The sequence below is a fragment of the Desmodus rotundus genome, chromosome 2 (genome assembly GCF_022682495.2).
Source record: "Desmodus rotundus isolate HL8 chromosome 2, HLdesRot8A.1, whole genome shotgun sequence".
Taxonomy (NCBI): domain Eukaryota; kingdom Metazoa; phylum Chordata; class Mammalia; order Chiroptera; family Phyllostomidae; genus Desmodus; species Desmodus rotundus.
The window spans coordinates 204,246,996-204,263,356 of NC_071388.1; the positions used below are offsets into that span (position 1 = coordinate 204,246,996).

At 46.4% G+C, this 16,361-nt stretch overlaps 1 protein-coding gene across 6 annotated transcripts in view; it reads left to right on the forward strand.

Moving 5' to 3' along the window:
- Positions 1-16,361, forward strand: part of DIS3L2 (DIS3 like 3'-5' exoribonuclease 2) — a 280,596-nt gene that overhangs the window by 196,920 nt on the left and 67,315 nt on the right. For all 6 annotated transcript variants that reach the window (XM_053919206.2, XM_053919207.2, XM_024564295.4 and 3 more), the window contains 2 exons: positions 1,180-1,287; positions 16,071-16,304. In XM_053919206.2, coding sequence (XP_053775181.1) covers positions 1,180-1,287; positions 16,071-16,304 — 342 coding nt within the window. The remainder of the gene's footprint in view (positions 1-1,179; positions 1,288-16,070; positions 16,305-16,361) is intronic.

Consider the following 16,361-nt stretch of genomic DNA (forward strand, 5'->3'; position numbering starts at 1 on the left):
GCTCCACACTGTTTTCCATAGTGGCCGTACCAATTTATATTCCCACCAACAATGTACAAGGGTTTCCTTTCCTCCACATCTTTGCCGACATTTGTTATCTTTTGTCTTTTTGATGATAGCCATCATAACAGATGTGAGGTGATATAGAAATGAAGAAAGCAATCCCACTTACAATAGCATTAAAAACAATGACATACTTAAGAATGAATTTAACTAAGGAGGTGGAAGACCTGTACACTGAAAACTGTAAGCCACTGATGAAAGAAATTGACAAAGACACAAATAAGTGGAAAGATGGCCCATTCTTGGGTTGGAAGAATTAATATTGTTAAAATGTCCATATAGTCCAAAGTGATCTACAAATTCAGTGTAATCCCTATCAAAATTCCAATCAAATTTTTCACAAAAATAAAGATAAACTGTCCTAAAAATCATATGGAACCACAAAAGTCCCTGAATAGCCAAAGCAATCTTGAGAAAGAAGAATAAAGCTAGGGGCATCACATTTCTGATTTTAAAATATTTTAAAAAGCTATAATAATCAAAATGGTATGGTACCAGCATAAATGAACACATAGACAAATGAAACAGAATAGACTGCCCAGATGTAAACCCATATATTTATATACATATTTATATATATTCAGCTAATCTTTGACAAGGGTGCCAAGAACATACAACAGGGAAAAGACAGCTTCTTTCAATAAAAGTTGGGGAAACTGGATAGCCTCATGCAACAAAAATGAAGGTGGACCCCTGACTTATACCATGCATAAAAATTAGCTCAAAATGAATTAATGAGTTAAATGCAAGACCTTGGGTTTTTAAGTATATAGTTCAGCTGGAATAGTTCTGTCCTAAAGTACAATTCATTGCTGAGTCTAGAGCTTCAGTTTTAGTATTATAGTAAAATGTAGTTGTTTCTTATTGCTCTAATGTATTTTTTTCCCTGTTACCAATTCTTCATACCTTTCGTTTCACATTCCCATTTGATTATAGAGGCTCATGGAAAAGAGTGAGTCTTTCTGGGTGAGTCTTCAGGGAAAAGAGCTGCCTCCATCTTGAGCTCTCTGGATGCTCAAGCTGCTCACCAAAACTCTGCTGCCTGGGATGTTGCTAAGCCTGTGTGAGTCCTGAGGATTGCAGAACGGAGCTCATGGGCCTGTTCTCTGTTTGCAGGTAGTGCCCATGCTTCCCAGAGTGCTGTGTGAGGAGCTGTGCAGCCTCAACCCTATGACCGACAAGCTGACCTTCTCCGTGATCTGGACACTGACTTCAGAGGGCAAGGTAACAACTTACAGTTGTGTCCATTCCCTTCAGTGAGCCCCAGTCGAGCCCCTACTGTGTGCCTGGCACTGGGCTGAATCCCATGGTGGTGCATGAGGGCTGGACAGGGGCAGCTGCCATAGAGATGGACACGTAAGAGCTTCTGCCTCTGAAAGGCGGTTTGTCCATTTAAAAGGCAAGACTGACCATAAGCTTTCAGAAACGAGTCGCTTGTTTCTTGTCTGTTAGCAGGGGAAGGAAGCTATTGTGTCAGCAAAGTCACATGGGGATGCTTAGTGCGGCAGAGAGGGTGTGTAAGTGAAGGTGCACGCGGGTTGGCAGTGGCAAGAGGAGCAGCCTGAGCTGCAGTGAGGACAGCAGGTGCTGCCTGCAGGAGGACATTCAAGGAAAGGGTTGGGGGGTAGAGTTTTAGGGGGAGCCACACACCAGTCTCAATCACAAATGAATTGTAGATGTTGGGGTTCCTCTGAAGTGTCACAAGAAAGGTGACATTTAGAAAGATGAGTGCTGCATCATTGTGCAGGTGCCCTGGTTGGTGGTTTATAGATGAGTTAGGTCTGCACGATCTAAGGCAGTGCCAAGATCAAGCCCAAGGCGATGAAAAGAGCAGTGAGGAATGTCAGCAAGTGGTCCCTAAGGAGAGGGAGTAAGTGGGACAAATGAGTCCAAGATGCCTGGAGGATAAACTAGTTCCCTCCCCCACACAGAAACAACTCTATAAACACTCAAAACTAGGGTAGTGACTGAGCAAGCTACGGTTCTGACTCAATGGAATGTTCCTAAAGCTTTAACAAAGACCATGTAAGATCATGGGAAATGTTTACGCTGTAAAATTAAATGAAAGTAAAAAAAGATATTTAATTGTAAAGAGGTTCCAAATAAAGATGGAGGATCAAATACCCACATTTGCTTTCATTCCCTCCCAAAACCTCACTAAAACAACAGTGAAGAGATTTTTTTTTAAGACATAAACCCACAAGGACAAAGAGAGTGGGAGAGGAGACAACGGCAACAACATTTTGGAAGCTGGGAAGCAGATGGATGAGTGGTAACTGACTTAGCAGTCCTGAGAAAGCTGAATCCTGTGCCAGCAGCACAGAAAGCCAAGAAACAACCCAGTGTACACAGCAGAACCCTAAAGAAACCCAGAAACTGACAGCACCAGGTAACTCTGTAAAATGGGAGAGAGTCAGGTGAAGAGAAGGCTAACTACTGATTGAAAGTTTATTTAAAAGATTGTTCCTCCCATAATTTAGAAGAAGACCAAAAATTTATTTTCTGGACAGGATAAAGCAAAGGGTGTTTGAACTAGGGGATACCAAACACACTTATTGGTGGCGGTCCCTTAGCAGTGGTTCAGTGAACACTGGCACACTGAATGTTAAGAGCCCCAGCTTTCTTTTCCCAACCAACCCCAGAATTCTGGTAGCCAAGCCTGTACCCTGAGTCAGGAAATGGGAAAAATTCTCTGAGGAATCTGAATAGTGAAGCAGGTTTAACAATAGTAACTTCAGGGTTTCTGAGCTAACAGCCCAGATGTACCTCTCCACAGTAAAGCTTATAGACAGTCAGCTTCACTCACAGATGCAGAGCTTTTTAGGATTTCACTAAGAAGTAGTCTTTTAGTATTTCACTTTCACCTATGAAGAGACAACCAAGAGGAAAGCCTCTAGCATGGTATAGGAAAACCAAAACAAACAAAAAAAGCAATTAGAACAAAACAGACTATACAGGGAAGTGAAACTATTGTTTATGTCCTCAGAGAATTGTTTTTAAAAGAAAGTATCTTATCTCACAAGATCTAAATACTTTAAAAAAGAAACATTCAATGGGAGAAAAAGAGCTCTTGGAAATTAAAAACACGATAGAAGAAATAAAGAAAATCAAACTTCTGGTGGACAGATGAAGTAGAGGAATTGTCCCAGAATGAGAAGTAAGAAAATTATAGGACCAGTCCAAGATGCCCAACATCTGTTCGATAAATATCCCAGAAATAGAGAACCCCATCAAAAAAACAAACAAAACAACCCAACAACAACAGAGGGGAAAGAAATAATTCAAGGAAGTGCCCCCCACTGGAGGGCTGACTTCCTGGGGTGAGTTCTTCTGGTTGAAGTAGGTGGAGAAAATATGGCTTCACACAGATAGATAGTTGGAAAGGAAGGAGTGTTTTAATAGCTTTTTTCAAATAATTGTGGACATTCATTTATCTTTGTACTACACTGGAATTTGACAGTAGTTTCCTAAAACTTAATTCCAATCTAGAATCTGAAACCATATCTATGCCTCAAATTCTATGTCGAAGCCCTAATTCTCTATGTGACTGTATTTGGATGCAGGGCCTTTGAGTAGATAATTAAAGATAATTAGATCATAAGGGTGGAGCCCTGATCTGATCGGATTAGTATCCTTATAAGAAGAAACCAGAGAGCTTCTTGCTCCCTGCCATTGGGAGAAGGTGACCACCGGCCTACAAGCCAGGAAGAGAGATCTCACGAGAAGCCAAATCAGCGTCCCCCTTGATTTTGGACTTCTGGCCTCCAGAAATGAGAGAAATGTTTGTGTTTGAGCCACCCAGCCTGTGGTATGTTATGGCAGCCCTAGCAAACTAATATAATATCAATTGAATTTTTTACTGGGTTACATTAAAATCTATTGGTCTATTTTATACTCTGAATGGATCTTTCACCCATGCATGATTTTTATTATGTATTTATAAATTTAGATCGTTTAAAAATAATGGCTTGTTATGCCGATCTTTTAAATGTGTCCACATTTCATTATATGATATAAAAAAATCACATTTGTTAATATCACTACCGATCTTAGACAAATCTTTAAGTATTAGGAAATGTGTGTGTTGTGTGTCAGATACAAGGTTTCCAGAATTCTAACTTTTGTGAAAGTTCACATTTTATCATTGGCCATAAATAGTGTCAGTTGTTTTCGTTGAAGTGCAGATGACCATATCTGTGTGTTAGTTGTTTTCTCAAGTAAAAATGGTAGCCTGTAAAAAAGAGCAGCCAGTGCAACTTGCAATTCACAGTTGGTTACATAAATGCTTTTCCTCAAGGTAGTCCTCATACTTGGGCATTCAGCGTAGGTGATAAAAACAAGTACTAGAGTGTTGAGACATAATAAAGTTAATAACTTTTACTGCTTCATCAAAAACATTCTTAAGTGACCTAGCTTGTTCTCCTTCGAGGGGGAGGTGGTGATAAGTGCCCTGACCCCTGGTGCCCTTTGTGGCCAGGGGCTGACTCATGCCGAAGCAGCTGCAGCTTTCCCCACCAGCGCTTTTGTGCCATCGGTATAAATGCCAGCACACGGAATGGGGCGAATAATGCCTTGGTACTGCTGTGAGAACAGTTTTGAAACGGTCTCAGGGACCCCCAGGAGCCCACAGACCATACTTCGAGAACCACTGTTTTAGACCGTTGGTGGAGAGTCTGGGCTGTCCAGAAAAACCAAGCAAATTAAAACAAGACAGTTATTAATTCCAGTGAAAACAAAAGTCGGGTAGGAAAGAAAATAACACTTAGTATGTATATAACTATAATAGTTAATTCTGATAGTTTATGTTTTAACTTTACTGGGAGGATGAGGGCCTGGAACATTCTGTGGGTTTGATTAGGGAAAGAGTGTGTGTGGAAAGAAAGATAAATTCTTGCCTTCTATAGTGAAAAGTTGGTGATAATGCCTAAAACTGAAAAATCAAGAAGTAGAAATCAAGCAGGCTCTGTGTAAATGTGAAAGTAACACCAAAACAGCCTGGCATGCTCGGAGAGGTGCGAGTGGCCGCCCTGTGGGGAGGGCGGGGGCCTGCTATTTTCCGTAACCAGCCTTTCAAGCTGCTGGACTGTGTGACCTGCGGATACTTCAGTCTTTTCATTTCTATTTTGTAAGTTTCAAACATACAATAACCCCACCATCCCTATCTCCCACCCAGATTCAACTACTACCAACATTTTTTCTTTGCTCAAGTACTTTAAAACAAATCACAGACATCATGTTGTAACAGTCATACGTATGGGACTAAAAAATCTGGGCACTTTCTTACGTAACCACAATGCCATTAGCACGCCTACCAATAATGCTAATTCCGTAGTGTCATATCCAAATCCAGTCCATAATTACATTTCCTGGATTGTCTCCAATCGATTTGTCTGAATTGGAATCAAAACAAGGTTACACACATTACATTTGGTTTATTACACATGTGATAATAAGTTCCTTTGTGAGAGTTGGGCAGCAGACCTGATCTGAAACACAAAGAAGGAATTGTGAAAACAGTGTGCCAGCAATCAGATTTCGGTGGGGGTGGGAACATGCACAGGGAAGAAATGAATGGAAAAAGATCAGAAGGAAATAAAAGAGAATGCCAGTAGTGGTTGTGTTTGGGTAGTAAGACTATGAGTAATTTTTTCTACTTTTTTGTGTTTTCTAATGTTTTTTGAAAACATGTATTACTTTTATATTTTTATAAATGCTTATTTTTGCAAAAATTTAAATAGGAAATAAAAGCCCATAGAAGAAAACTAACTTGAGTCAACAGAAAAGAACGTTGAATCTGAATTATGCCTGCCAGGGTCAGACCCAAGGAATAAAAAGCTGCCTGATCTAATGAGCTTCTAAAATATGAGGGTCATAAAAGAAGCACTAGAAAGAGGCACTCGGAAAGCCCAACTGGTCTTTAGGGTTTCTGTTGGAGGCAGTGTCTAGTAACCAAGCCTTCTGGCATGAGGGGCTGCAGAGCAGGTGTGAAGTAGGCACGGGGTCCAGGAGGGGATGCTGGGCCTCTCTCAAACCAAGCCAAATAGGAAGTGCAGGGATTTGGACTGGGAGCAGTCATGGAGCCACTAACCACACTTCTTGTACTGTGGTCATCCCAGCACCCTACCAGACCAAGAGAGCACATGGCGGTGGGCCTGGGTGGTTAATGCAGGCATGTAGTGACAGATGAGTATCTTTTACAGCTGAAATGCAGAAAATGGGACTGGGGGGACACATGGGAGGGTCGGGGAGCCAGAGCAGGCCGGTGAGGAACCTGAATGAGTGAGGAAGAGGGTGGCCAAAGCCTGAGGCTGGGTCTGTACGTAGTGATGGCTTCTTGGGGTGGAAGCCTTGGACCTTCAAGGAGCCATAGCAGGGCCAGCAGCACCGCACCACTGTGACAGGCGAGGTGAGGCTGCTGCCAGTCTCGCCTGGAGCTGGAGTGGAGAAAGTTTTGTGTTTTCCCTTAGGCTGTGGGAAGGTCTTAGTCCCTGGAGCAGACATGGTCAGCTAGAGAAAGGCTAGTCCAAGACTTTTTAACCCCCCGTGAGATTTTTGAAAACCACCTGTAGGGAATCTTGGTCAAATATGCTCTCATAGATCCAGTGCCCAGATTTTTAAATCAGTAAACTCTGAAGGATCTGTTTTTGGCATTTTTCTCACATATTGGGGTGAGAGCATTGTCCTCTGATCTAGATATTTGTGATTACATATTGTCATAAGGGAAAACAAGCCCAACTAAATCCCGTGCTTTTTAAGATCCAACCTTGGTACCATGAACTCCACTGTAGCCATGTTAGTCTAGTGCTCTCGGTACGGTCTGAAACCTCTCACACTTCTGTCTCACTTGGTACTAATGTCCAGCAACACCATACCTATGCGCCCCACTCATCAGGCATCTTACTTTGACGTCACTTTTGTAAAAACACCAATCTGACACTTTGAAGGAGGTCAGAAGCCCTGACTCTGACCTGGTGAGTAAGTCCTGAGGTCTTAGGACCATAGCATCTGAGGTCACAGGTTGGAATAACAAAGGAAGTGTCTCACAATTACAGTTGCTGGTCCCAGCTTGCCTCTCCAGCAGTCTCCCTGCCACACGCCAGTCCTCTCAGAGTTGGGACATGTGCTCCAGATGTTGCCCAGTTCCACCTCAGTCAGACACAACCCTGTTGCAGCCATTGACACAAGCAGAATCCACAGGGTCGTTACTGACCTTGGTCTTTCTCTCACTGCTTACATCTAATCTGTCAGGAAATAGACTCAGTTTTGTCTTGCAACTACCTCTAGAATCTGCCCGTCCTTACCACTACCAGCCTTGTCACCTGGGTCTAAGCTGCCATCCCCTCCCTGGACCACACAGGCTAACTACCAGTTCTCCTGGCCCCTACTTCTGCCCCACTCATCCCTCTACTCAGTGCTCAGAATGATCCTTCCAAATCAGAAGTTAGGCATCGTCTCTCCTTTTTAAAAACTCTCTAGTCTCATTCAGAGAAAAATCTACAAAGTCTTCACAATGGGATTTTTTTCCCTGTTCTTTTCTCCCCCTCTTCTCTGCTAGAAATGCTTGGACTATGGTGGCTGCTTGGGACTGGAGTCTCCTCTCATTTCCGAGAGCATCTGTGCTTCAGGAAAAGCAGGCTTTTATTGCATAACCGAGCTCTCCACTGTGTAGCGGCTCCCCGCCCAGCTTCCATGGCCTGGCTTCCATCATGGTTGCACTTTCCTAACTGCCACCTTAGAACATCTTTCAAGTCTCTGCCCATTCCCTGGAGCTCTAGGAAAGCCTTTCCCTGCCTAACACTCACCATTTTGAACATTGGACATTGTAGGGAACTCCAGTACATACCAGTTCACGCTGTTTGTCTCCAGCTGCACCTTCAGTGTGCTGCTTAGGGGTCCTTTTATTTATTGCCAGTGTAGGTGCCTCAAACTTTATTCTTGGCTCCAGCCTTCAACTTTGCCTTCTACTCCTCTTTCCTTCAAAATCCACCATTCCCCCAGGTGGCTTTCAGCTCTTGGACACCAGGGAAAACAGCCAGCTTGACCTGCTGGAGCCCCCACTTCAGGGGGTCAGAACTCCCCTCTGCCTTCCTCATCCTTCTCCTCTTCACGCAGTGCAACACCTCCTGGTCCAACCTGCGGTGAGCCCTTCTTCTCCAGATCTGTCCGTGGCGGCAGCACCTTCCTAGCCTCTCAGCTTCTCAGCCTCCAGGCCGCTTCCCCTCTGCCACATCCCCGCAGTTCTGAGTGCCAGCAACTCTGCCTTCGCAGAGTGTCCCTAGTCAGTCCTCTCTGTCTCACCACAGTCACTGTCCTACTCAGGTCCTTGCCGTCCTCCTCTGGGATGGCCTCTCCACTCTTTCCCAGTGGTGGTAGATGGCTTTGTAGAAGCTGAACTTGGTCCTACTGCACTGTGGCTCAGCATCCTTTTACAGCTTGACAGTGGGTCATGGTTATCCACAAAAGTCCGATCTCCAGAGCGGGGCATGCAAAGACCTCCACCAACTCCTCCCCCACTACGTGACCTTCTGCCGCCCATTCTCCAGTCCCATCAGCCCCTGCTCTTGCCACCAAAGGGTTTTTTTGGCCTAATGCAGAATTGTCACATTTCTGAGACTTTGCATATGCCTTTCCCTCTTCGTAGGCTATCTTCCCCTCATCTCTACCAGTATGAATCCTACTTACTCTTTGAGATCCAGCTAAAATTGCCGCTTCTGTGAAACTGTTATTAGTCCTTCCTCCATTCATTTAGTGAATAGTCATTGAATGTTTGCTCTGTTCAATGCAAGGCATTGAAGATACGGGAATTAAATATGCATCAAAGTAGAAACAGTACGAGAACCAAGATGGCGGCGTAGGTAGACACACTTCGCCTCCTCGCACAACCAGAACTGACAGAGAATCGAACAGCAAGGGGGACCAACACCAAGAAAATAGAAAATAAACATTCATCCAGACTGGTAGGAGGGGCGGAGACGGGCACTGGGGTGGAGAGGACTCGCGTGGCTGTGGCGGGACTGAGACTGGCGGAGTGTGGGACAAATGGCGCAGGCAGTCTGAGCACTAGCAGACCCTGCGGCCCCACATTTGCACAGATAAACCCAGAGGGCCGGACTCAGAGTGGTGGAGAACGGGGCAGGCAGAGCAGCGGGTAGCAACCCAAGGCACCACATTCGCCCACAGATAAACGGGACGAACATCGGGGAGAGAAGCAGACCGCGTAACCCAGGGCTCCAGCTCAGGGAAATAAAGCCTCAAACCTCTGATTGAAAACGCCCGTGGGGGTTGGGGCGGCAGCGGGAGAGACTCCCAGCCTCACAGGAGAGGTTGTTGGAGAGACCCACAGGGGCCTAGAGTGTGTACAGGCCCACTTACTCGGGAACCAGCACCAGAGTGGCCCAGTTTGATTGTGGGTAGCAGAGTGAAAGATTGAAAGCCAGAGGAGAGTGAGGCGGGCGCCATTGCTCCCGCTCGGCCCCTCCCCCACGTACAGCGTCACAGCGCAGCGACCAGCATTACCCCGCCCCGGTGAACACCTAAGGCTCCGCCCCTTAAAGTAACAGATGCGCCAAGACAAACAAACAAACAAAAAAATGGCCCAAATGACAGAACGCTTCAAAGCTCCAGAAAAAATACAACTAAGCGACGAAGAGATAGCCAACCTATCGGATGCACAGTTCAAAGCACTGGTTATCAATATGCTCACAGACTTGGTTGAATCTATTCGAAAAACAGATGAAAAAATGAAGCCTATGCTAAGAGAAACAAAGGAAAATGTACAGGGAACCAATAGTGATGAGAAGGAAACTGGGACTCAAATCAATGGTGTGGACCAGAAGGAAGAAACAAACATCCAACCAGAAAAGAATGAAGAAACAAGAACTTGGAAAAATGAGGAGAGGCTTAAGAACCTCCCAGATGCCTTGAAACGTTCCGACATCCGAATTATAGGGGTGCCAGAAGGAGAAGAGGAAGAACAAAAAATTGAAAACTTATTTGAACAAATAATGAAGGAGAACTTCCCTAATCTGGCAAAGGAAATAGACTTCTGGGAAGTCCAGGAAGCTCAGAGAGTCCCAAAGAAGCTGGACCCAAGGAGGAACACGCCAAGGCACATCATCATTACATTACCCAAGATTAAACGCAAGGACCTACATCCAAGATTACTGTATCCAGCAAAGCTATCACTTAGAATGGAAGGGAAGATAAAGTGCTTCTCAGATAAGGTCAAGTTAAAGAAGTTCATCATCACCAAGCCCTTATTATATGAAATGTTAAAGGGAGTTACCTAAGAAAAAGAAGATCAAAAATAGGAACAGTAAAAATGACAGCAAACTCACAGTTATTAACGGCCATACATAAAACAAAAATGAGAGCAAACTAGGCAAACAACTAGAACATGAGGGTTGTCATTAAGGGGGTGGGAGAGGGAGGGGAGGGAAAGGTACAGAGAGTAAGTAGCATAGATGATAGGTAGAAAATAGACAGGGGGAGGGTAAAAATAGTGTAGGAAATTTAGAAGCCAAAGAACTTATAAGTATGACCTATGGACATGAACTATAGGGGGGGAATGTGGGAGGGAGGGGGGTGGGCAGGATGGAGTGGAGTGGGGGGGAAATGGGACAACTGTAATAGCATAATCAATAAATATATTAAAAAAAAGATTAAAAAAAATAAAAAAAAATAAAAAAAAAAAAGTAGAAACAGTACGTAGTTATCTCCTGATGGTGGATTTATAGGAGATTCTTTTGCTTCTCCTTTTCCCACCTGTATTTAAGTTTTCTACAATGAATGCATATTACCATTGTAGTAACAGAAAAATAAGGGTTATTTGGAGATTTTTTTCTGTTTATTTTAATAAGCAGATGAGACACGTTGGAGTTTGTTGTAGGCTGTGTGGGAAGGCGAATAGAAAAGGAGATATTGAAGATGAGGAAAGAGTAACAAATTTTTGGAGCCCACCCCTGGCCACCCCAAACTGGCTTTGTTCCACTCAGGAACAAAGTTTCTTCCTAATACAGTTCTTTGAAATAAGTATTTTATATACAGAAGCCCAGAGTTGCTATAGAAGTAATTTTGCATCTACTTACTTAAAATTACAAATTCACCCCATGAGCAGTTTTTTGAATCAGATTTATTTTTAATGAAGCACTGACATTTTTATTCTTTTTTAAGAAGAATAAAATAAATTTAAAATATATTTAAATAGAATTGAACAGTTCCAAAGGCTATGTATACTCACAACTTGTATCTGTAATATATAGAAAGTTGGTGTATGAGGCATACTTTATTTTCTTTACTTCGCCATCTATCTCTATTATGTGACCTTTAGCTAAAATATAATAAAAGTACCATTAGATTCTGAGACGAGCGTGGCCCTCCCAGATGTGCAGAGGGACTGTGAGGGGCGGCTTGGGCAGGGGACAGGGTCGCATGCTACATTTTTCCCCGAAGGTCATGAGGCCGCGATCACGCACTCCTTTCTGACCAGGTGTCCCCAGCCATGTGCCTTCAGCAGGTGTTGGCACCGTGTGTGATCGGACAGACATTCTCAGCAGCAGCTCCCAGAGTGCATGCGGGCAGCTGGCCACCTGTAGAAAGTGCGGGACCCTGTGACTCAGTAAAGGGAAGAGGAAGGACATGATCTGTCTGAAGGGTTTTGTTTATGAAACGCCTCATGGCTTTTTTACTTTTTCCATGAAAAACTCTTTGTCCTTTTGTCTTCTGCCACTGCCCTGGTTATGGACGGGGTGTTGATGGGAATACAGTTTCCAAATTGGAAATTAATGAGGTGTTCCTTCCAGAAAGGCCTTCCTCCCCTGCTGTAAGGCATGCCGTCCCCAGGAACCCCACTCCCGGCCTTTCTTTCCCTGCTGCCCTCCTCTGTGGGGCTGTGGGGGGCATCCTTCTCTGCGCCCTCCCCACAAGGTGGTTTCAGGCTAGTTTTCCTGGCCTAAGAATTTTTTTAGTCCGTGTTTCAGAGTGATTCCCCAAATCACTGGGTTCTGTTAAAATAAAGCAGGATAGGTTCTGCTGCTGAGGCCACTGTCCCAGGGCCAGGAAGTTCTTAAGGCTCTTCAGAACTTTCACTTCAACCTTTGCGTGTTCACAAAGCAGTTTTTCTGGGACGAGGCTGTATAGGAAACTTCTCACCAGCCCCGCCATCTCAGGGCTGGTGGTGTCCTCGTGTGCTGGGGAGATGGTGGGCGATGAGACAGCTGAAGGAGCAGAGGTGCCCTCTGGGAAGGGGGGCTCACACTGAGATGGTGCAGGCAGCGTGCGCTTTAGGGAGCTTTCATGAGGAGTGCAGGCTTCTGAGGTTGCCAAGCTACAGATGATAAATTTCAGGAACTGGTCAGGATGAAAAGTGGCTCCTGGTTGGGGCTCAGCACTGCAGTCGGTGGTCGCAGAGGGAGCAAGAGAGCTCTGCTGCGAGCCTGGACGCGTGGGCGAGGCGGTGGCGGGGGCTCTAGGAGCCTCCTGGAACTCACCGCAAAATTGTGTGCGTAGATATTTCAGGGGAAGAAGCTTGGAGCTCTCGTTAGGTTTTTTCAATTTTATTTTTCAATTGCAGTTTACTTTTAGTATTATTTTGTATTGGTTTCAGGTGTACAGCACAGTGATTAGACATTCATATACCTTACAAAGTGCTGCCCCCGATATTTCCAGTACCCACCTGACATCTTACATAGTTATTAAAATATTATTGGCCATATTCTCTATGCTGTGCTTTACATCCCCATGACTGTTTGCTAACTACCAGTTTGTATTTCTTAATCCCTTCACCTCTTTCACCCAGTCCCCGAACCCGCCTCCCCTCCGGCAACTATCAGTCTGTTCTCTGTGTCTGTGGCTCCCATTAGATTTGCAAAGTACTTCTTAACCCAGCAGCTTACATGAAGATAGATGCCCAGTCATGGCACAGGTCTCTCTGGCCTGTGTGTGGTGGTTGCCTGTGTCCCCTAGGGCAAAGGGACACAGACCCCAGGAGACCAGACATGCCTGCGTGCAGACCTGGATGCCTGAGGGAATCTGCAAGAGGGCTTGTACAGTGTGTGGGAGAGAGGGGTGGAATAGAGCGGAGAGCTTTCCTAGGCATGCTAACACAAGAAGTGGACGCACACAGAGGAGGAGGAGGACTGTCTTGGTTTGGAATGAAAGGGAGGAAAGGAAAGAGGCCAGATCTCCAGGGAAAATATTTGTGACCACAGAATGAATAGGTCCTGGCCTGTCATTTTAGAGGAGGTGGGAGCAACCAATCACCAGGGCATTTTTGGGAAAAGTGGATGTGACAGAAGGGCACATGGGGACTGACCCTGCAAAGGTCTCTTCCTGGAGACCTGTGCATGCTGCTGCCTCACTGGGATGTTGGACGGGGCCTGGAACCGGCTCTGACACATCTGCTGCATTCAACACACGCACACGCCTCCTGCGAACCCGTCAGGGCCCGCCTGCCACAGCAGAGTCCCAAGCATGCTGTTAGAGTTGTGTATGTTTTTGGAGAGGAGCAGTTCTTGGCATAATCCAGAAAGTGTAGTTTGAGGATTTTTATTTTAAGAAAAATTAAGGTCTGATATTACAGATCCACAACTGTTATATTGAGGCTCTTTGCACTAAATCAAAGAAAAATGCAAGTAGTTGCTACCACTCTCTCCCTGGGCGTGCTGGCTCCCATTTTAAGAGTGTTGGTTCTTCCTCCAAGGCAAGGTGAGGGTGTCAGAGGCGTGAACAGCCACTCTGCATGGGCTCTCCCCTCCCACAGTGGGCACACCTGTGGGCCCTCCAGGTACCCTCTTAGGGAAGCGTTGTCTCAGAGGCTGTGAGCAGAACGGTTTGGCTGATAGAAGGGAGGACGGGGGGGGGGGGGGGGGGGGGGCGGAGGGGGTGGTGTGTGGCAGCCCAGGCTGAAAGCTTCCTCGCTGACTGGTTGCCCTCCCTTTGCTCCAGCCCTCCCTGCCATGCGGCACATCTGGGCTTGCCTTGCTCGTGCATCACACTGCCCTTGGCCTTGATTGCAGAGCTTTTCCGTTTCCTCCTGCCCTTGAATCCCACTCAGCCCACTTGTTCTTTGTCTTGCACTTGACTCCGTAGGTTGGGACTATGATCTATGTGCTTTCAGTGTCCCTCCTCTCCCCCTCTAGATCGCCTTTCTTGCTTCCCCTGTCCTTTCTGCCTCCCCTCCAGGTCCAGCTCATCTCTCACAGATGGGTCACTTCCTGGGGTCCTTTGGTCCAGGACCCATTCGTTCTCCTGCATCGTCAGTCCGCCTTTTGTAGTGGCTTCTTCCCTCACCCTCCAAACAACAACACCCCTGCCCTTCCATCTTTGTGGAGTCTGTCATCTCCACATTGACTCCACGGCTACCATCCCCCATCCTTAGCCCCAGATTTCTCACACTTTTTCACATGTGGTACACACAGAAGATGCTGCCATTGGAGTGGCACGCGCGCCTGTGTGTACATGAGGGAGAGAGAGGCCGATGGAAGGCGGAGCTCTGGCTGCCCTGTGACAGCATCTCTGTGACCCATCCGTAGCACATGCTGACGTTTACCCCTCCTGTGCCACATGTCCCCCTAAAATAGCCTTCCAATCAGCAAGTGCTAAGTACAAGGACTTTTCCTTTGTTTTCATCCTCCTTGATGTCCAGGTGGCATTCGACATACTCTGGGGGTTCAGAGCTCGGACCTCGGGCCTGGACTGCTGGGGTCAGTTGCTGGCTTTGCCATTCGTTCTCTGGCAGGTGACATAATGTGTCTGGCCATAGTTTCCTTGTTCGCAGAATGAGGATAATAAAATGCCTGTCTGGGTGGTCACTGTGACCACACCGCTGCAGTGTGGGAAGTGTGTGCGCTGTGCCTGTCTCATTGGGAGTGCTGTGGGCTGTCTGTCATTGCTCCTGAGCGCTCCCTCCCTGCAGCCCTTTCTGCTGCTGCTCCTCACATCAGGCACTCCTGCTTTTCCTCCTTTCTCTTTGAGTTCTCTTGTTTTTCATTTGTTTTCATCCAGCTTTTTGTGTTGTTCCCTAATGTGGAGGCATTGGTAGACAATTTAGCCTTGACTTCTCTTTCTTTTGGCCCACAGTCCTGGAGGCCATCTCCCCACCTCCATACCAGTCACTGCTTCAGGGCCACACCCCGACTGTCTGCTCCATGGTCCCACCTGGATCTCCTCCCTGCACCTGAGGCCCAGGAGTCCCCCAGATAGTTTACTGTTTATTTTATTTTTGTTTTAAAAGTAATAAATGCTCATTATAGACAATACAGACAGACTGAAAGAATAAGATGGAAATCAGTGGTGATCCCACCCCTCAGCAAGCACTGCTCCTCAGCTGGTTTGCATCTGCTTCAAGCCCAGCTGGTTGGGAGTTGGGCTGAGCTACCCCAGGGCGTGGCAGCAATGTCTGGAGATGGTCTGGGTTGTTGACTCGGGATGGGGAGAAGGCCCACTGGCACCTAACGGGCAGACTTCAAGGGCACTGCTAAGCATTTCACAATGCACAGGACAGCCCCCCAGCAATGACAGTATTGCTGAGACCAAGAAACCCTGTTATGGGCTTTTGTGTCCACATAAATGCCCCATGGAGAACAAGCTGGAATTGGCTTTCTCTTTCTATCTCTGGTTTGTTCTCGGTTTCTGTCAGGGACCCCACCTCCTCCCTCACCGACATTGGGTCCATCACTGAGCCCACAGATTCCCCACCCGTCACATCTTTGGCATCTATCCCTTCTTCCCTCTTCCAGCTTTGGCATTGGTGACCTCTTATCCAGGCTAATGACAAAGCCTCCACAGGCCCTTCCCCTCAAGTCTTCTGCTCGGAGACCTTCTGCAGACCTCCATGCCTGTTAAGTCCATGTCTGATAGAGTCTGAGCTCCCTGCCGGTGGCAGCTTCTACACTGGATCAGTCTTGGTGCCCAGCCAGAAGCTAACACAGTTCTGAGCAGAGAGTCGTGCAGGGTGTGTGGATGAAGGGTTACATGTAAGAAGAACCTCACCATCTGTCCCTCTGCAGATCCTTAGTGAATGGTTTGGCCGGACCATCATCCGCTCCTGCACCAAACTGAGCTACGAGCACGCACAGAGCATGATTGAAAGCCCGACTCAGAGAATCCCAGAGGAGGAGCTGCCCCCCGTCTCCCCGGAGCACACCAGTGAGGAGGTACACCAGGCGGTCTTGAATCTCCACAGAATCGCAAAGGAGTTACGCAAGCAGCGGTTTTTGGACGGCGCGCTGCGTCTGGATCAGGTCAGTCACTTCCCTTTCCCAGTGCAGCCAACAGGCCGACTTGTGCCTGAAGCCAGC